The sequence below is a fragment of the Dasypus novemcinctus genome, chromosome 12 (genome assembly GCF_030445035.2).
Source record: "Dasypus novemcinctus isolate mDasNov1 chromosome 12, mDasNov1.1.hap2, whole genome shotgun sequence".
Classification (NCBI taxonomy): domain Eukaryota; kingdom Metazoa; phylum Chordata; class Mammalia; order Cingulata; family Dasypodidae; genus Dasypus; species Dasypus novemcinctus.
In genome coordinates this window covers 22,143,653-22,164,228 of record NC_080684.1, presented here as the reverse complement: position 1 = coordinate 22,164,228, position 20,576 = coordinate 22,143,653, and the positions used below count along the sequence as shown (strand labels likewise).

At 51.5% G+C, this 20,576-nt stretch overlaps 1 protein-coding gene across 21 annotated transcripts; it reads right to left on the bottom strand.

Annotated features, from left to right (window-relative positions):
• Positions 1-687: 687 nt before the first annotated feature.
• SMARCC2 (SWI/SNF related BAF chromatin remodeling complex subunit C2) lies at positions 688-20,516 on the bottom strand. 21 transcript variants are annotated; one of them, XM_058308018.2, is made up of 30 exons: positions 20,316-20,509; positions 18,207-18,326; positions 17,509-17,594; positions 16,969-17,050; positions 16,776-16,868; positions 16,036-16,105; positions 15,741-15,810; positions 14,546-14,621; positions 14,262-14,393; positions 14,038-14,153; positions 13,536-13,660; positions 12,492-12,551; positions 12,287-12,324; positions 11,881-12,011; positions 11,503-11,574; positions 9,686-9,799; positions 9,053-9,206; positions 8,283-8,375; positions 7,930-8,046; positions 7,773-7,835; positions 7,154-7,412; positions 6,750-6,911; positions 6,417-6,481; positions 6,045-6,180; positions 5,796-5,962; positions 5,031-5,165; positions 3,410-3,791; positions 3,002-3,085; positions 2,657-2,722; positions 688-2,052 (listed from the first exon to the last, which is right to left on the bottom strand). In XM_058308018.2, the coding sequence occupies exons 1-30, from the start codon at positions 20,424-20,426 to the stop codon at positions 1,976-1,978; spliced, it is 3,456 nt and encodes a 1,151-aa protein (XP_058164001.1). In that variant the 5' UTR covers positions 20,427-20,509; the 3' UTR covers positions 688-1,975. The 21 variants fall into 21 exon arrangements, with proteins under 21 accessions (XP_058164001.1, XP_058163999.1, XP_058164000.1 ...); XM_058308016.2 differs by having other exon boundaries at positions 7,930-8,049; positions 20,316-20,508; XM_058308017.2 differs by having other exon boundaries at positions 5,796-5,959; positions 7,930-8,049; positions 20,316-20,508.
• Between the last annotated feature and the right edge of the window lie 60 nt (positions 20,517-20,576).

Below are 20,576 nucleotides of genomic sequence, written 5' to 3'. Positions count from 1 at the left end.
TGGTGATTTCTGCCCTGAGACAGCATCCAGGGTCCATGGGCCAGGGGTTGGGGGAAGCTGGGAAAGAGCCTATAGTAGCCATCTCTGCCTCACTTACCAAGTGCTGGCCCATCCATCTGTGCTTACAAAGACCCCCCCACAGGAACTTAGAGCTGTCAGTCCTTGTGGGACCAAGGCTGGCCAGCCTTGTTCCATCCCATCAGGCTGAGGCCTCTCCCTGCCCTCCCAAGCACTGAAGGCCTTTTGGGGGGAAACCTGAGGAGTGTTTATTGGAGCAGAAGGCAGGCCATATTAGCACTCCCTGAGCCTGACAATCTGCTTGGAAGTGTGAGGAGCCAACAACAGCAGGAGTAGGTGAGGGGCCTGCCTACTCTTCCTAATAAGGGAAGGAATGGAGCCACTACTTGTGCAAGGATGAAGACACAACAGGGGGGGGGTGTCCACCCAGGTCTTGAGCAGCTATTTTAGGGCAGGTGAGTGCCTCTGCCTGGCTCAGGCACCAATGCAGTCTTCACAGCCGTGATGCCTTCAGCCCTTTGAGGCATGAGGCCAGTGTCCAGGCCTGGGGCTGCCTGAGGGCCTCTCCAGCCCCGCCGGCTGGCCTGTGACAGGCTTGAGGACGGCTGCCCCCAGCCCGGAGGCCCTGCCTGAAAGCCACAAGTAAGAACACAGAAGGCGGCCACAAGATAGAACTGAAAGCAAATTAATTTATAAAAAAAGAAAAGAAAAAAAATTTACAAAAAACTTTGACCAGAGGAAGGGTGCCCAGACACAGAGGAAGAGAAACAACAGGGACGGAAGGAACGAAGGGCTTGGTGGGAGGCACAGAGCCTGGTATCACCTTGGCCTTCCCATCAAGGATAAAGCAGGAAAGGGCTGGACCTGGGACCCGGGACCCAGGGAGCAGCGCCGAGGGGCTGAGGGGCACTACCCTGGGTGGGGCATCTCCCCTCACGCTGCTCCCAAGTCCCAGGTCCCCTTCCAGGGAACCCCTGGCTGTCAGTCAAGGTTCTGATGGTCTTGAGGGGAGAGGGAAGAGTTAGAGGGTGACCACTGAGTCAGCAGAGGAAGGTGCTTAAGTGCTTTTTGAAGACTACAGGTTTTAGAAACTTGCCATCCTCTCAGCATGCCCCTTTGTGCTCCCTCCGTGCCCCCTAGGAGTCCCCCCTAGGAGTCCCCTGGACAGCACGGGGAGGGAGGAGGACCAGGCAGTCCCTAACGCCCTTTCTTCCTCTGTCACCTACCAGAGGAGTCCCCAGATAGGTGTCTTCCCCACCAGATACACGTACACTGACATAACTAAGCAGGTGACTTTTAAAAACAAACACAAAACTGACATTCAGGGGAAAGGGTCCACAGGCTGAGCTGGGGTGGCCTGAAACAGCTATGCTGGGGAGGCCAGGGGGAGACCCTGGGGGCGGGGGGCGCTGGGGACGTGACTTAGGAGACTGGGGGGCCAGATTTTGCACCCTATTCTATCCCCAGACCTTTCCCCGCAATCTTAATTCCCCTTTCCTGAAATTATCACCCCCTCTCAAAAAATGTAAAAGTTGGTTATTTTTGAGTGGATGAAGGGAGCTTCAATTGTGGCTTTCTAAAAATCTCTACTTCCTTTTAAAGGGCTTTTTATTTTTTTTCTGTATCTGTAAAAAATGCAGTCGCTTTTGGGGGGGTGCGCACCCTTAGAAGTGGTTAATTAGAACCTTGAATAATACCTGGCCCCAGCCCTTTGAGGGAAGCATTCCCCATTCCCATCCTATCCTCTCAGACATTAGAAACATCTTTTAAACAGAAGTCCTTGAATAATCCGATATAAAAATGCATGCCTCTGAGGCACTTGAGAGGCCTGGCAGGGGCTTGGAGGGGCAGAAGGAGCTTTCCTTACGTAGTGATGAGCTCTCCAGGCTGGGGAAGGGGCCCGGTGGCAGGGGAGGGCTGTTCCTTGATCTCCATGGGAGTGGGGGAAGCTGGCTCCTCACTGTGGAGGTGGCACAGGGGTGACCGTGCCCGGGCTTGGGGCTGTGGGGTCTGGAGGCAGTGGGGTGCCTGGGTCTGTGAAGAGAAGGAAGATGAATCAGCCAGGGTGAGCAGGAGAGAGGGTTCCAGACCCAGGCCACCAGAGACACAGACCAGGCACGGCATGCAATGGGTGCGTAGATGAGTGAGGTATACCCATAACGTGCAGCCTCCTCTTCCGAACACCCTCTCCCACCTCTACTGGGGAAAACTGATATACCCCAGATCACCCTCCTGCCCACAAGGGAGCTCTCTGAAGAGGCTCAGGCTACATCCAGGTGCAGTGTGGCTGGGGTTTACAGGTGAGCCTGCCACATGGGGCGCTGGCACATGATGGGAACAAGCAAAGGAGATGCCAATCATCATGCAAACGGGTAGCTGTGTTCTAAGTTTACAACTGAGATGCTGCTCTGTACCACAGGACTCCTCCGTGACCCCAATATCATCCCAGAGGTAGCAGCTGCCAGGTTGGGGGATGGTGGAGGACAGCCAGAAAGGCCCTTCCTCCTGTATTCTAATTTTACCAGAGTGTTCAAAAAGGGACTGTGGACGCTCCCGTCCCTGAGCCCTAGCCCACCTCCCGCCATCCCTCTGGGTGGCCCCCTCTCCCTCACCCTCTTCTCTCCTGGACGCTTCTCACCTGGCAGTGGGCTGGCACTGGGCAGGAGGTTGCCCTGAACAGCTGCCACAATGGCAGGGCTCTGGGCTGCGGCGGATCCGAGCCCCGGCCCGAGAGGCAAGGAGGATGGCATGGTGGTGGTCGCCGGCAGGTTAGGATGTAGAGGGTTCGCCATGGACACAGGCAGGTTAGGTGGGGGGAGAGTGCCCGGGGCGAATGGGAGGTGGTGGTGATGCCCATGCAGGTTAGGAGGAGGGGGGAGGTTAATACTGATGGAGTCGGCTAGACTACCAAATGGGATGATGGATGGAGCAGCAGGAGGAGGAGGAGGCGGCATGCCGAAAGGCAAACCCAAAGGAGCATTACCCGCCACGCCTGGGTGCCCGCTGCCTGGCACTGCCCCTGGCATCAAAGAGGGAGGAGTTTGTTGGTTGGGAAACGGTGAGGGGCCTGGGAAGGAAGAGGAGAGATGATGTAGGTTAGAGGCCTTAAGTCTTGCTTGCCAACTCACTTTCACAGCAAGGATTATCTAGCCACTCTCTGGCATCACCTTCCCTTCTCCCGCCTCTAAAGTGAAAGGCAAATCCTCAGAACAAAATCCAAAACCTGGGTTTGAGGACATGCTGGCTTAGGGACAGAAGAGAGGTGTGGGCCCATCGTGGAACCTGAGGCCCACGCCTATCTCCGGCCCCAGCACACAGCCCCAGCGAGGGAAACTGGAGCACTGCGCTGGCTCCTTCTGGCCAGCAAGAGTTCCGGAACCCATCCGCTTACCATGGGGTCCAGGGGGGGGGAGCCCTGGTGGGACTGCCCCGGGCTGGGGTGCTCCAGCTGGTTGTTGCTGCTGTGGCCCTACAGCTGACCCCGCCTGTCCAATCTGTTCAGAGGGGCCCAAGCTTCCAGGAGGGACCCCGCTGCCGGCAGGAGCAGGGGCCACAGAGGCCGGAGCCACAGCCAAGCCGTGGACAGCAGGTGGCCCAGCGGCCCCTGCAGGTGGGATCGGCTGGGAGCCTGGGGGCAGGGCTGGAGGCGGCTGCTGCTGCTGTTGGTGCATCTGCTGGAAGTGCTGCTGCCGGGCCCTCATCTCTGCGTACTTCAGTTGCTCCATGTGGAAGGCTTGTCTGTCGGCCAGGAGCTGCTGCCTTTGGTACTCCAGCTGCCAGGGCCAAGGGAATACTCTTACCCAGGGTTCAGAAGCGCTCAAAAGCGCATACCTTGCCCCCCGCTCTGTCTTCTCACAGGTCCAGATTTTCATTCGGGCAGTTTCCCTCATCCAATTTAAACATTGTGGGGAGCAGATGTAGCTCAGTGGTTAAGCACCTGATTCCCAGATACGAGGTCCCAGGTTCAATCACTAGTACCTCCTAAAAACAAACAAAAAAACAACTCTCTTTGAGGAGCAGATGTAGCTCTGCTGTTGAGCACCTGCTTCCCCATGTATGAGGTCCTGGGGTCAATCCCTGGTACCTCCTAAAAATTTTTTTAAAAAAATCTAAACCTTGTGCTTGGGCTCCCACTGTCCTCTGCCCCCTGCCCCTCGTGAATTCCCATGACCTCTGCTTCTCCTGGCTGCCCACATGGACTTCTCATTGCAATGGAGTTGACTAATCTCGTGGTCAGCCCTGGCTCATTTTGGCTGCAAAGCTCTAAACTTGCCATCACCTTGTTTGGAAAACCCTTCCAGTTCCTCTTGTCAATTCATGTCCTTTCCTTCTTTCAAAATTGGCTAAAAACTCACCTTTCTTAGGAAGCCCTACCAAATGAATTCACTAACCTCTGGGCTTGGGCCTTTATTCTGTGATGGTCTCAAGACTTACGCCTGATTTGAAATCTCTTCATTTGAACCTGTCAGATACCTTAAACATGATTAACTGTTTTTCATGTCTCTAATTAAGTTCTCTGAGACTGGGTCGCTGTCTTCTACATCTTTATATGTCCCTTTAAAGGCAAAACGGTTCAATACCCTGGCCATCCCCTCCCCTTTGTGGTTTACCTCCTGGATCTGAAGCCCCAGTCCTCTCATTATCCCTCAGATCCATTCAAGGACTCACCAAATGTTTACTGAACATCTACTATGAGCCATGCACTGTTCAAAAACCTGGAGATACAGCAATCAACAGAACAGAACATCCCTGCCCTGTGGTGCTGACATCCCATGGGAGCCCAGTCTCCAGACCTCCCCTGTGGGTGTTTCTGTCCCTCTCACCTGCCTCGGCTTGGCCTCCCAGCCCTGGCCTGGGCTGCCCCCTCTGCTTGGAAACCCTGTCCGTCTCAGGCTTTCTGCACTGCAGCTTCATCCCCCTTCCCGGCCCCTCATCCTAGAGTGAGGTAGGGCTTGGTCTCGAGTCGGGACCAGGTGCCAGGGCTCCCGCTCCCCCCCAGGGAGGCTACTCACTGCTTCACGCTCCCGGTCCATGATCGTCTCCAGCTCCTCGAAGTGCCGGAGTTTGATTTCCAACTTTTTCATCTGGGTCTCCACCAGAAGGGCCACGAGGGATTTGATCTTCCTCTCCTCAACTGCAGCCAAGTGCTAGGGAAGGAAGGGTGGGAAGGCATGTCAGCGGGAGGGCCCAGTTAACGACATTCCAGGGGAGGAAAAGGTAGTGCAGAGGTTGGCAGGTTTTTTAGTTTTGTTTTTGAGGTCCAGAGGCCGGGGAATGAACCCAGGATCTTGTATGTGGGAAGCTGGTGCTCAACCACTGAGCCACATCGGCTTCCCTGGGCTGGTTTTTTCATTTGTTTTGCTTGTTGTTCGTTTTTTTCAGGAGGCACCAGGAACTGAACCCAGGACTTCCCATGGGGGAAGCAGGCACTCAATTGCTTGGGCCACATCTGCTCCCCACTGTTAGGTTTTAAGGGAGAACCTGATGTGAGACAGTAGTGCAGCACTGATATTTTTTAAAAGAACTTGGGGAAAAGGGAGAGAGTGGCAAAGGATAAGACAAAGTCAACTAATTAGGTGGCTGGAAATAGGCCTAATAGTAAAAGATTCAAGAAGTTTAGAGAAGACATAACTAAGACTCCCTCAGCATAAAAATAAAGAGGAAATAGGCTAGCACTAGTTAAGGGATGCACATGGAATGACTTCCTTTCAGTGAAGTGAGCCTGGAGAAGGGAGCCATCTTCTTCGCTTGGGGTTGTTGGGGTCTCTGGACCTCACCTTGGCCTTGACCGCGGCAGCAGCCAGGGCAGCGGCAGCTGCGGTGGAGAGATTGCCCTCGCCAATGTCCCGCTCCACCTTCGTCTTCCTTTCACCCTCTGACTCCACCACTTCCTTCAGTACTTCCTCCTGCCCTTCCTTTGGCTCCTTCTCCTTCTCGGGATCTACTAGGCCAGGAAAAGGGCTCTTGAGTTAGCTCTACAGCTCCGCTTCTTTCCTGTACCTCCTAACTACCACTGAGAAGCTCACCTACTGGGTCCCCATCACTCTTCTCTGATTCCTTCTCGCTGTCACCTTCCTTCCCTTTCTCTTCATCCTTCTTGGGCGCCTCGCTGGTTTTGTCCTTTGCTTCTTCTTCCACAGCCCCTCCTCCTTCTCGAGGTTCCTTAAGGCCCAGTGAAAGAAACGTAGAGAATATCAGGGGCTGAGGTGACTGGTTTTCACACAAAGGGCCTGGGAACTGAATTTACTTGTCTCGAGGGGAGCTCTGACTCCGGGTGAGAGACCCCCTCGAAGCCCAGTCCTCGTGTTCTTGGGCTGGACTGGGTCAGCTGCCCATGCCCATCACGGTTCCATGCCTGGCCCCTGCACCCTCCCAGCCTGAGGCCAATCCCTCCGTACCTTGGGCTCCTTCTTCTCATCTGTGGCCTGGCCCTCCGCCCGTGCCTCGTCAGTCCCGCTCTCCTCTGGGCCCGTGGGAAAAGGAAATGGGAATGTCTGATAATGGAGTCTGTCTCTACAATGCTTTGCCAGCAGCCCCTTTTACCAGTCAGAATCTCCCTGAGTAAACCAGCAGGGAGCCACTGGCCCTAAGGGAAAATCCTAGGGGAAAATAAAAACACCAGCAAGTCTCCCCACTCGTGCTGTGCTCCAATGCCAACTTGAGGCGGGGAGGCCGGGTGCCTCTGGCCCTTGCTTAGGGGGAACAGTGTCTGGGAGCATGCCGGGCCTTACCAATCCGCTCAGGCTCATCAGAGGTGGTTCCTGCAATGCCACTGCTTTCCAGACCGAAGGCTGGGTCGGCCTTGCCTGTCACCTTGGCAGCTTCTTCCACTTTCCGAACATGGGCCTCCACAAGGGCTGTGGGTACCTCTTCCTTCATCTTGGAGAACTCCTCTGCAAGACCCAGAGGGCATGAGGCTGGGAGCGAGGGCAGGCAGGCAGTTCTGGCTATCCCTGTGAAAGCCTCCTCACAAGCCCATCTCTTCACCTATTTCCAGCTTGGAGCCTAGACAGGTGCCTGGGCTGACACCAGCACAGACAAGGCTAGTAGGACAGCCAAATACAAGGGGGCTTCGAGGTCTGAACAACCAGCCCTTCCAGCACAAACTAAGGGGGCCAGAACCCCTTCACGTTACCTAGGGCCGACTTGGCAGCGGCAGAGGCGACTCGGGGATCAACGACGGAGGCTAGAAACGCAACAGTGCTCATGACAGGATTGCCCGACTGACTGAAGGGGATGGGCTGGTAGGCCAGGGGGCCCAGGGAGGCCTCTGAGTCCTCCAGGTATGGGTCTTCAATAGGAAGACGAAGAAAATGCAAGATGCACTCGTCCTGTGTGCGGCTTCCCACGTGCTCTGAAACTTTGTTCCAGTCATCTTTGTACATCTCCAGTGCCTGGTGGTAGTGGTGGGGACACAACTCCGCTTACTTAGCCACTTCCCTTAGAAGTCAACTGCCCCCACCCCACTAAGGGCAGCTGCCTTCAAAGCTGTGTCTCTAGTATTTCTGTATTCTCTGGGCCCAAGGGGGCTCCCCAAGTAGCACTAAGAAAGGAGCTGGAGTTAACATGATGGCCCATATCCCCAGCCCGGAGCCGGTCCCCGGGATGAGGTGCGACGGGCACCGGGATGGCAGAGACTGAGGGTAAGGTCTGCTCATTCCCAACTGCACAGGCCCTCCCCACTCACGAGGGTGGCTGGTACCCTGGCCATTTCTGCTTTTGTAGAAGAACGCCCCTTTCCTTGCCCTGAATACCTCCAAGAGTAGCAGGGTCTCCTGTTCTGTCCACTCGCGGGTGGCACTGGCTGCCGCTTTGCTCTGTGGGTCAAACACGCAAGGTGAGGAGAGACACCGGTGATCGCTGAGCGGGGGCTCCCTCACCCCTGCCTGCAGTCAGCCCACATCCCCGTACCTTGGAGGGGACATTCTTCTTGGTGTACATGTCTGTGCGCAGCCCAAAGTTCTGCATGTCTGTTGGCTTTTCTTTGCCTTTGTCAGGAAAGTTGAGCATTTGTTGGGAAGCAGAGGTCTGCTATTTGTGGAGGGGAAAGAAAGAGGTAAGTACGAGTGACCGGTGGGAGCCAGGGGCAGACAGAGAGAGGAAAGCGACAGAAGGAGCTTCTTTCCCAAAGCCAAGGCCACCCTGGGCAGGACTTCCTCCTTTACTGCTGTAGCTCCTCTGCTCTCATGTCTCTTCTTCCCGGGCAGGGGGCCCCCCAATAAAGGGGCAAATAAGAAGCCCAGCGGGGTCTACACCCCACCTACCAGCTCTGGCTTGCCCTTAGCCGTCTCTGGCACCAGGTCATCCAGCTCTTTGCCCTTTCGCCCAGCCTTGGTATCAGCATCAACCTGGCGGCCCTGGGGGACAGAGCTTGGCGTCATGGAGGGTGGGCAAGAAATGACCAGGCCAAGGCCCTGGAGCCCCCAAGGCCAAATGCTGGGCGGCTCACAAGCTCTGGGGCACTCATGCCACTCTTCCGTGTTCCCTTAATAATTAATTAGATAAGTAACTGGCATGATATCCATGATGTATCTCTACAGATTCTCTTAGGAGCTGGGCAGTTAGGTTCTAATCCTAGATTTGGTACTCTGTGACCCTGGGCAAGCCACATAACCTTTCTCCTCTTAATATTTTGTAATGTGTGAAATGGAAGTGAAAAAAAAAATGGAAGTAATAATAATTATGAAGCAAAAATGAAAAAAATGGAGGATACATGACAGAGTTAAAAATTTTCATGCAAGTTCATTTTCAGCCATGTTTTTTCTATCTGCTCCATTCCCTACATTAGCCTGCCTGCTCCCTGAGGACAAGGAGCATCTCTTCTCCCTCAGCAAGTCCTTGCAGACTTAGGTGCAGAGGCCGGCAGAGGGCACTGAACACACGGGGCTGATTCCTGCAGTCCTTTGCATCCCATGGAAAAGGAAGAAGCCTCAAAGCACTCTTGAACCATTACCCTAAAAAACCAGGAAAAGAAAGCCCAAAGAAGCCCAATTTTACACCCACCCCACCTTGTCCCCGCCGCCCCTCACCCTACCTGCGGGGTCTTGGGCTGCAGAGGTACCAGCCCTGATGGTGTGTCTGCCAAGACATGGAAGTGAGAAGTGGGTGGAGGCCCCATCGGGGTTGGTCGACTCTCAGCGTCCACCTGGTAGTTAATAAGACCCCACTGTTCCAGAAAGGCATGGACCCTGTGAGGAGAAGGGCAGGCAGGGTCATACGGGCCAGCCAGAAAGGCGCATGAGGACCAGGCTGGGGGTAGATGCTGTGGCCTAAGGCTCCCTCTCTCCTCGGGCCTCTTCTCTACTCATTCTACCTCCTGGAAATCCTGTCTGCAACTGCTGTTCACTTTCCACCTAAATGTCAGGGACACCCACAGCTATACCTTCCGCCTGGCTGCCGTCCCCATCCCACCACCTACTGAACTTTCTTCCTGCACAGCTAGTACAACTGAACCCAGATCTCTCTTTCTCCTTGACTCCCTACTTCCGAGAATGCCACTGCCATTTCCTTGAGTCACTCACACCCCGCACCTGTACTTTGCCTTTTCTCTAGAGGGGTTTTTCTTGTTTGTTCCCCTATGTTCCTCATTGATACTTCTGTTTCTGCCAAGAGGCATCTGTGGGCAGACATCCTCGCAGATGCCCTTCCTGCTAACCAGAGGACCCACCTCATGATGGCACAGACGTCGCCTGCCAGGTTCCTGCGGCAGGCAGTGGAGGTGAGATACTCTTGGGGATTCAGTCTGTAAGTGTCAATCATGAAGTTTCGATAGGCCAGGTAGCTAAGAGGAAGAGAGAGTGTGATCATCAGGAAGAAGACAAATAAATGTTTGTCCAGTGCTGGAGATGGGAAGAATGATAGAAGAGCTAATGACTCCTGTGCTGACAAAGACAAAAAACAGTAGAACATCCAACTCAATAAACACTCAGTGCCTACTGTGTGCTAGATGCAAGGGATTCACACATTTCTTACGTTTTCCTTGATGGGTTTTTTTAGTTAAGTGAATTATTTCCTTGGCTGTATTGGGGACATTTTACCCAACTTTTGTTTTTGTTTTTTACACTTTTTTTATTAAACTTAATAGATCACAAAGAATGTTACATTAAAAAACATAGAAAACATAAGATGTTCCCATATAATTATCCAACTTTTGAATGAGGAATCAGAGAAAAAGAAAAGGTGCCCTCATTTCTAAACTTATGGATATTAAAGGGGAAGTCCTTATCCAGAGATCCAACTAGTCAGCATGACATAGTAGGAAGAGTATGTGCTTTGAAGCTAGAAAGATCTAAGTTCAATTCCCAGTTCTTTGAACCTCAGTTTCCTCGTCTGTAAAATGAAATGTCTACTAAGGATTAGAGATGTCTACAAAGTACTAATACAGAGCCTGGCACATTATAGGAGCTCAAAAAAACTGATGGCCACTATGTCATGTAGTGCAAAGTTTGAGAACATGAGTCAGACTACAAGATCCTGGTTTTACTACTCAGTCACTGTATGAACTTGAGCAAGGGGTTGAACCTCTTGGTACTCCAGTTTCCTGATCTGTAAACTGAGATTATAATAACTACATCTAAGGGCAGCATGAAGTTAAATTACTCAATGTATGCAGGACACTCAGGATAGTACCTGGTGGACAGCAAGCTCTCAAGGAATGTAGGTAAGTCATCACTTATTATTTCATATCAAGAGATCAGCATGTAGAACAATTCCTGGTCCAACGCTGCCTGCCTATCATGCCTCCTCACATACATGGCTTTCCCCAGGAGGAGGACAGAACCGTATCAAGAGGGAAAGAACCATGGTGGGAAGAGCATAAGCCCACAGCTGGGAAGCCAGGACAAAGCAGGGACGGAAGTTAGCTCAGTTCCCAGGGCGCCCTGGCTCAGCACTGAGTCTTGCTACCTTGTCACCATATTTATCTGGGGCATCCCTAACCACAGAAGATTGCCAAGTCTCATCCAACGCCAAGCAGATTTAGCCTGAGGCAAAACCTTAAAGGTGAGGACTGAGGCCCAAGCCTGCACTTTCTATGACACCTCTCTCCCACAGAGCCTGCTCCATCCCTTAGTTCAGGAGTCTTCATAGCTCCACCACTCACTTTTCTATCAAAAGCTACCCAGGAACCAGCCTGATAATAGTCATTTACACTGCAGTCAAAGTGGATTACTTATGCTAGGGAAATCTGCATTTTTGACAGTATCAATTACAGACTGAAAGACTCTGTGCCCTGCTGAAAGAATCTGAGGCACTGAAGCAGGTACTTGTTTTGTGCAAAGGGCATGCTTAATATCACTCCTGGGCAAGTACTAGAGAATGTGTTATAGCATCAAGAATCCTAGGTTGGAACTGCCTAAGGGTTAGCACAGTGCCTGGCTCAGGATAGGAGCTCGAGAGAGGTCTGCTGAACTGAATGTTGCTGGATGGATCAGGAAGGGTGAGAGGGCACAGGAGGAAGAAAATCATGAGTCGAGGTTTCCTTACATTTCTGGTGTCTTGGACTTGTTCTTGCCGTTAAAGAACTCGGGGAGAGCCCTCCGCTCAATGGCATGCACGCTGCAAGAGAAGCCAGAGTGGACTCAGGGGAAGGTGCTGGTGGAGGGATGGGAGCCCCGAGGGGAGGAAAAGCCTAGAAGGTGGGGTGGGCAACCAGCTGGAGACTAAAAACAGGCTCAAAGCTTGGGGAGAACTTCCCACCAGAGCTTTATGGCTTAAAAAAGAGATCAGGAGTTCCTCTAAACCTGAAGTGCACTCTTATCTGTCTGGCTGAGGGAAAAAATAACTTATTTGGAGGCAAGAGGAACATGTTGACCCCTGGAGGCTGGGGAAGGAAGGATTCTGCGAGAAGGTGGGGTAGCATACCTGTTATAGTCAAACCAAGCAGCGTAGCTGGGGATGATGATGTGGTGGGTCTGCTCGGTGACGTTGTCTTCATGCAGGTCTGGATTCTTGGTCTGCTCCCCCTTGTTTCCCGTACTGTTCTCATCCTCATCCTACGAGTACGGAGGCCGCTGGCCATTCAGCATTCCCACTTTTCCCCCTAGCAACCCTCTGCTTCTCCCACACCCCAGGACTGTGGACACTGAAGATGGGTGATGGGAATGAACACTATGGACCCCATGCCTCTGAAAGAATCAGAGTATTGAGCTGCAGCTTGAATTGGTCTGGAGTGGGTAAAGTCTGGGCAGTGGAAGTTTCTGGGCTGAATGAACTTTATAATCACAAATCAGAATCGCATAGAAGCAGGGCCTCTCTAAACTGGCTCCACCTTGCCCGTGGTCTCCATGCTTTCATCCTCCTGTTCATCTGAAAGAGAAAGACAGCAGATGCAAGACTGGCACCTCCCGAGGGGCAGGGGAGGAAGAATCACAGGGAGAAGTGGGGAAGGGCCGTGAGCCCAGGGGAAGGGTGCCAGCTGAGCCCGCCCACCCTCAGGCTCCGAATGCCTCGCCTGCAGGGGCGCTCCATCTTACCCAGGTCAGTCATGGTGCCTCCTTTGACCGGGGCTGACTCCGAGTCCTTCTTAGTGTTGACTGCCAGAGACAGAGTCATTTTATCAGACAGATTCTGCCTAAATCAAGCCCTCACCTCTCGAGATTCCCCCTTCCTCCAAAACTTTCTCCATCTCATCACAAAATGCAGTTAACTTCCTCCAGTCACATTCATTGTAGGGCTTGAAACTCACTTGTTACTTTTCCTACTTCTCCAATTATATACTCGCTTAACTTTTTCCTATAAATAAGCGCCTTACTTCTTTATCTACAGTCATACATGATTTTTGTCTTTGATAGGCCTCTCTCTCTTCATGTGTCTGTCAGTTCTTAACAGACTGAGACTGGGTCTGGCCAAATCATTCTGTAGAGAAGTGACCAGATCTTAAACATTTTTCAAAGCAGAGGAACACTTTCATTAAATGAATTCATACATGATGGTTCAGGAGAAAACACGGCTAGAAAACAGAGCTGCTCTGATTCACGAGATGGAGGGAGCCCAGAACCCCTCCCCTCTCCGTGGCCTCCCAAGCCCAGCCTTGAAATACACCTCTGGCCCACTTGAGGCTAGTTAGTTCTTGGAACACAGATGATATGCCAGCACCAAGAAGCAATGATCTCAGATACAAAGGCCAATCCACTCGGATACAGGAAGAGTACCAGAACTTCTCTTTTAATCTCATCCTTTAAATTGTTCTGTTTACGTGTTTTATAATGTTCCCAGTATAGTGATAGTACATGTGTATAATTTGTGCTCAAATATAGCTTACTAATTGTGGCACACAACATTTAAAACTTGAAAACTACTGTCAGGAGCAAAGCACAAGCCACAGCTAAGATTGGCTATTGAACTGTTGGAGGATTCTCCACGGTAACAGAAATAACTTCAATAACCAGCTAAAGTGATGGGAAAAGGCCTTTCAGACCTGGAGCTGGGCCTAATAAAGCATCCCCCTCAGGGGGTTGGCACAGTTGGGGCAGCACAGGGAAAGGGAGTGGGTCCCGGGTGCCTGTCCTGTCCTGTACCTGTTTTGGGCAACGTCACCTCTTCTACGTTAGGGACTGGCGAGGGCTCATCCATGTCCTTTGTCAGGTCTTCTTGCTCCTCCTCTCTGTGGCCACGCTTGGACTTGGTGTAAGGTGTCGAGGGGCTAGGAAGAAAAAAGAATGAAAGAGGACCCAGTCACTCTTACACAAGGAGACGCTGGAAATTGAGGTTCAAGGGAAGGGAAGGAGAGACATCTCAAGGGTGGAGCGGAGCACTGACAGAAGCCAAGAGCAACAGAGCCATGTGAAGTGGCAAGGGCTTTTCATTCGGAGATTAAGCTCTCTCTGAGGTTAGCAGTGGCTGGGACTAGAACTAATGACTGGGCAGAGCTAAAGACGACCTCCTCCCCTCCCCTAAGGACTGTGGCATGCCCGGGTAAGCGCCAGGTGGCTACGGGAAGGGATTAGGCCTTTCTTCCTCCAACATAGTGTGGACAGAAGGGTGGAGGTGGGGACAGGATCATAAGAAAGCATGGCATACCCTTTCTTCGCATTTTTCTTCTTAGATTCTGGGGTAGGTGAAGGAGAGGGGGAGCGCTTCCTCTTCTTGTAGTTCCCTCCTTTCTTGTCCCGTCGATCTGAGTCTGGGCTGTTCACCTGCAGGTTGGAGAAACAGGACAAATGTCAGCCAACAATCTCCCGCAAAGTTTTGTCCAGAGACTTAAGCTAAAGACTGGAGGAAGAAAAAAAAAGAGGTCTTTTCACCTCATCTGTCAATGTCTTGGCTGAAATCTTCTTTCTGCGGGACACGGGGTTTTTGTCATCATTCACTTCATAGTCTTCCTCATTCATCCATTCATTGAAGGTATCTGTGTCCAGGATCCACTTTGCATGAACCTAAAGTACAGAGACAGACTGTGCGGGTGAGAAGCTTGGCAGTCACAGCTCTGTCTGGGGATCATTACTGTGAAAAAGCCCAGGGGCACAGGAACCCTTCTTCACCTCCTAAGAATAGCCTGCTTGGGGAATGGAGTACAAGGAGAGCTCACCTTCCTAGGCTTCTCAGGAGTTGGTGCATCTTCCACAGATGCTTCAATTTCACTGGCTGGGATCCATGTGTCATAACTGCCATGGGAAATTGACAGTGAAATAGAATCAATGGATAGAATTGTGGAAAAGTAGAGCACAGATCTTTTCCATTTATGGAAAGTATTGGGTTGTTGGGTTATTTTTTTGGTAATGATTCCCCCCCCCCCAATTAACATTGGGATTCTTTTCATTTTAAAGTAATAAAAGCAAATTATAAGAGTAGAGAAAGAAGAAAATTATCTATAATCCTATCAACCTAACACAACTACTCTTGACATCTAGTATATAATTTCTCCCAGGAATTTTCATGTGCAATTTTATTTTTATGAAATTGTAAACATGCTATTATTTTATATCCTACATTTTGTACTTAATACTCAGCTACACATCATTCATGTTATTTCATAAATACAATTTTAAAGGCTGCATAATAGTCCATACCGAGAAGATACACAAATTCACCGAAACGTTTTCCTACTGTTAAGACATTTAGATTGTTTTTAACAATTTACTTATCAAAAGTTATAGTGGGATGGCCATTTCACACATAGAGCCCTGCTCCTTTTATTTTTTTTAAGATTTTTTATTTTTTAATTTATTCCGCCCCCCAGTTGTCTGCTCTCTGTGTCCATTCGCTGTGTGTTCTTCTATGACCGCTTCTATCCTTATCAGCAGCACCAGGAATCTGTGTTTCTTTTTGTCACGTCATCTTGTGTCAGCTGTGTGTGTGTGTGCAGCGCCATTCTTGGGCAGGCTGCACTTTCTTTCGCACTGGGCGGCTCCTTATGGGGTATACTCCTTGCGTGTGGGGCTCCCCTACGTGGGGGACACCCCTGCGTGGCAGGGCACTCCTTGCGCACATCAGCACTGCGCATGGGCCAGCTCCACACGGGTCAAGGAGGCCCGGGGTTTGAACCGCGGACCTCCCATGTGGTAGACGACGCCCTATCCATTGGGCCAAGTATGTTTCCCTGATCCTTTTAACCAAGCCTAGTCCACAAAGTCCAAACCTCACCCAAGACAGACGGTTCACATAATCAGTGGCGGGGACAGAACAAATCAATCGGCCCAAAGAGTCCCTTCTGCCTTTGCTAGATGTCCTGGGGCTCCTGGCTGACTCTTGACCTTAAACCTGCCCCAGAAGCCCATCCTCACCTGTCAGGATAGTAGCCCCAGTGCAGAAGAACCTGCTTATCCCTCTTCATGACTGGTCGTACCCATTCCTCTGGGGACAAAGACAGAGGAAAAAGTATAAGCTAAAGGGGTACACAGAAAATAACTCTGAACCCAGACTTTAAGCACTCCCCTGTCTCAGCAGGAGAACTGGTAATAGAAACTTTATGGAGTAGAAGGATTCCGGGTTGAAGAGGGAGAGGAGCCGAGCCCTGCAGGGCTCCACCCTGTCCAAGCCATCAAGACACTGCAGCGGCAGGGGCAATCCAGGCCTCACCTTCTTCCAGGTTCCCTGGGACGGGGTACACAACGTGGGAGGCATTGTTCTTGTCCTCGGTGATGGTTCCCTGGATGGCACGGGGAGAGACAGGTAAGTAGGGCCCCTCCAAGTTACCCAGGGGTGTGAAGAAACCCAAACACAGATCTGGCTTCCTGGCCATATTTTGCTTAGGATGATATTAAAGTTAGTTTGTATGCTCTATGCAAACACCAGCCGAGCAGCAGAGGGAAACAGCTGGGATTGTGCTCATAATGGAGAAAAGTCAAAGAATTACAGATAATCCTCTGAATAGATAAAATATACAGGGGAAGTTTAGAGTCGACTTATGTTCCTATCAGTGATGTCTGCTTGTTATTATAAAGTATGAAGTTCTAAAGAGCAAGGATTTCATTTATCTGAAATCAGGTGATCTCTAGCTCCGTGGAAGTGGAGTGTCGTTCCCTCTTTCTCCGACCCCTCTCCCCCGCCAATGCAGTCTCTGGGAACAGTGATCTAAACCTGTCAAGACTGAGAGAGTAGGCAGAGCTACTTTTTTTTTTTTAGCAAATTTTTTTGTCTTTTTTTTTTTTTTAAAGATACATAGATCACACAAAATGTTACATTAAAAAATATAAGAGGTTGAGAGCTATTTGAGGCAGAAAACATGGTACCTCAAGGCTCCTTCTTGGTATGGAAAACAACAGGAAAAGAGTCAGAGAATTTATGAGAGTAAGAGCTTTCCTGACCCACACTCTCACCTGGTGTCTCTTGACAATGTCCTTTAATTTCCCTAGAAGTTTGGGCTCAATTTCTGGGCACAGAAAAATGTTAGGTCGAGATAGGCAGTTATTCTGTGGGGAGAGGAAACAGATAGGATGAAATTAGGGGGAACAGGTGTTCTGGATTCTCACCAAGGAAGGGAGATGGTTGGGGGAGGCTCTTGACTTTTACCTGCACCAATGACTTCTCAATGGTCATGAACATCTCCACGTTGCGGTCCATGCGTGATGGATTCTGGAAATCGTAACGCCGCCTTGCAAAGAGGCAATAATCTAGTGAGTGATCCCGCTCAGCTCTGGGGAGGAGGTTAGGATATGTGACTTCTTAACATGGGAAATTAGGAGGTGCTCTTGCTCACAGCTGTTGCCAGAGTCTCCTGGAATCTGGGATTCACTGATCTCAACTCCTTGAATCATCCTGTGCTTAGTCCAAAAGGATGAAGAAAAGCTTGAGATGGCAACTAAGGATCACTCTCCCTCTACAATATATACACTGATACACACACATACACACACACACACACACTCACTCTTGGAGATTATTTTGACTTTGATTTTTCTGACCTAGTGAATCAGGCCTAGTGACCTAGCAAAGGAAGAGACTCATGAAGATTTCTATCTATATTCTCCCACCCCAGAAAGATTCCAGGGAATCACAAAGGGGGATTCTTTCTGCACTAAATGTAACAAGTATAGGGAAAAGGAATCTCACCATCCCTGGTCACTCTTGAATTTGTAGGCGGCTGCAAGTATGTGGCACAGGGAGCCTCCTGCTTTGAAATCTAGGAAACATTTGATCTACAAAATTGAGACAGGGAAGAAGTATGTGAGAGTTATATCCTAAATTCTCATCACCTAACAATCCTTTTACAAAACCCCAAGCTGAACTGATGTCCCTCTCAAAGCTGGAATTCTTTAACCCCTGTGTCACTGTATCATGTGGCTTAGAAGAAAGAGGAGAAAGAAACCAATATTCACAAAGCACCATCTTGTGCCCAGTACTTTCCTGGGGTACCACACTTTCCACTATAGAAACCCTACAAGGTAGGGATTCTTATTCCCACTGAGAGATGAAGGAATTAAGACTCAGAAAGGTTAAATGGCTTGCTCAAGATCGCAGAGCTACCAAGGGGCAGAGTCAGAATCTGGACACAAGCCTGTGCAAATTCAAACCTCATACCCTTTTAACCAGTTTTGTGGACCAAGTCCAGGTGTTCTGATATAACCTGTTGCACAAAGTATTACTAAAACAAAAGGAATGGTAAAGCAGGGACTGGGCTAAGCCAATAAGGCCCCGACAGGGGGTCAGGATGGTAGCAAAAGACCCAAATTTCCAAAATTTACAAATATGCAAAAAAAGTACAACTCTCTCCCCAGTTTGGAGCATCTGCCCCTCAGCCCTGCACTCACCGGCAGTTTAGTGAGCGGTGCATTGCTGACATGTTTGCCAAAAACTTCTTCCTGAAATTGTAGCAACTGTACAACCAGGCTAGACAGGGACTTGTTGGTGGGTGGTTCAGCTTGTATATACTGGGGAAAAGGAAAGAAGAATAGGCCCCAGATAAATTGGCCACCACCACCCATATTTCTCTCCCAGGAGCTCTAGAAGCATCTAGGGCAGATAAATTAGTGCCTTTCCCCTCAGATGCCTAGTTTCTGTAAAGAAGATGGCATAATGGAGGCCCAAACTCCCCTTACCAGGAAGCTGACTTTCTCCTGTTGGGTGCTGGGGGTCACAGAAACTTTCTACTCTTCTTCAGCTACATCCTGGCATTTGAGTTGCAGGACCCTGTTATCTTGATACCTGATCTCCAGCCACAAGCACTGAAGGTTCTAAAATTCTGAAGGTCCTTGGGGTTCAGGCCATGGAATTAATACCTTCGGGGCTCACTAAGCAGGACAACAGTGGATTTCTTGGGGGAACTTTGTAGAAGGCCAAGAGCATCCCTGCAATGTAGCTTAGTAAGGTGCAAAAAGTCAGGTGGGGCAAGCAGACCGAGAGAGAGCTAGTGTGTTTTGCTTCTGCTAGAAGTGGGCACAAATGTCTTCCTGACTGGCTGTAGGCCCTCCTAGATGGGAAGGACCTTCCCAGTGGGAACAGCAAAGAAATTATATCTAGATGCAACTCAGGGCCTTCTTGGACTTCTCCATATGAAGCTACCTAGCATCCTAGCCTTCTGTTCTAAGTAAAAACGGAGCCAGGAAGCTAACCTTCCTTTACCTTTTGACCTCTGTTTCCTCAATCCTAATCAGAGAGAAGAGAGCTCCTCTCAGTGGGAGGTATAAGGAGATCAGGGAAGTAAAGGACAAAAGCTAAGAGCGTGAAAGCTGAACAGGTCACAGGTTGTCAAAGCCCCCAGGACCAGAGGCTCAGTCTCTAGTCTGATCTCTTTTCACAGAGGTCAAAGGTGGGAGCCTGGGAACCAGACCCTCTCACTGGGGTGTAGACAAGCCACAGATTCAGCAGCTGTTTGTCATGAATCTGACACGCAGAGAGATCGGGAGAACAGGGCCAGGCTCATGACCTGTATCAAAGGGGAAGTCCTCCTAAATCACCCATCACACTTCTGACAGGCTGCAAAACTGGGCAGGAAGAGCTGGGGAGCTGAAAGACAGCCCATAACTGGGGGCAGTGAGAAGGAAGAGAGGCGGACCATCTCTGGAGAAAAACCCTCTTATACATGCTCCTTTCACCAAGCTTAAAAGACAAAGAAGACACCAGGAAGAGGTTTGGTAGAAAAGACAGGTAAGCCTTCTTGAACCCTTTGTTCGTTACCTTTATTATCTCCATTTATGGGATAGGAGTGTTGGGGCTAGAGATAAACAGCTCCTTTTAGGTGCTGAACCCCAAACCCAAGGCAATGCAAGGCTGGGGTGCAGGGTAACTTCATTGTGAGGCTGAGGAATGGTTTAAGAAGGGGCCTCTGCCCAGGCACTGGTCCCCAAAGAGGTTCTGTTGCTCCTCAGATGGAGGTGGGGGGGTGAGGAGCGCTGGAGACAGGTGATTGGGTTGGGGGTCTTTTTCAGGCTGATGGGCATCCAGGGGCCTGCTCTGTGGCTGTTTACCCTCCTGCTTTCATCATCTCTCGGAACACACACAAAGCACCAGGGAGGCCTCGGCCCTGCTGGTACCTGGCTCCGTGGGGAGCTCTGGCGGGCACCGTGGCAGGCACGTTTGGCGCCCCCGTTCACCCGCAGCTGTCTCTCTCGGAGAAGCCAGGAAGGCGATGGCTCAGCAGAGGGTGGGCTGCTGGCCCAGGGCCCGCGAGGCCAGTGGAGGAAAACAAGGGGCAGAGGGGGCAGAGGGCGCGGGGGCAGGGCTGCAGTCAGCGGCGGGGGGACAGCGGGGCTGGGGGAGGGGCGCCGGCGGGGGCGGCGGGCGCGCCCGGGGCCGCGCGGGGCCCGGGGGAGGGGCCGCGGCGGCGGGAGGGTGGGCAGGACCCGGGAAGGGGCCTCGGGGCCGCGGCCCCTTTGTCCCGCCCCCGGCCCCGTGCGGCCCTGCCCGCCCGCGCCGCGTACCTTCTTGTAGTTCTTGCCAAGCCACAGCCGCACGTTGTCGAATTGGGTCACGGTGTCCGCGGCCTCGTAGTACTTCACGTTGGGGCCGCCGTCCTTCTTCCGCACCGCCATCTTCTCGGGCTCGGGCCCCGCCGCCGCCGCCCGCCCCGCTCAGCTCAGCTCCCGCCTCCTCCGCCTCCTCCTCCGCCCGCCTCCCGCCGCCTCCCGCCGCCGCGGCCGCCGCCGCCTCCCGCCGCCGCGGCCGGGCCCGGCCCGCGCAGC

Bases quoted from the DNA above. Each gene is read 5' to 3' on its own strand.
- SMARCC2 (XM_058308009.2), bottom strand. From the start codon at position 20,426: ATGGCGGTGCGGAAGAAGGACGGCGGCCCCAACGTGAAGTACTACGAG. The intron at 14,154-14,261 runs GTGAAAAGACCT...TCCAACCTGCAG, and splicing joins CCAAGACATTGACAGATGAG to GTGAACAGCCCAGACTCAGA. The intron at 6,912-7,153 runs GTAACGTGAAGG...TGGGTCTTGCAG, and splicing joins CGCTGCCAAGTCGGCCCTAG to AGGAGTTCTCCAAGATGAAG.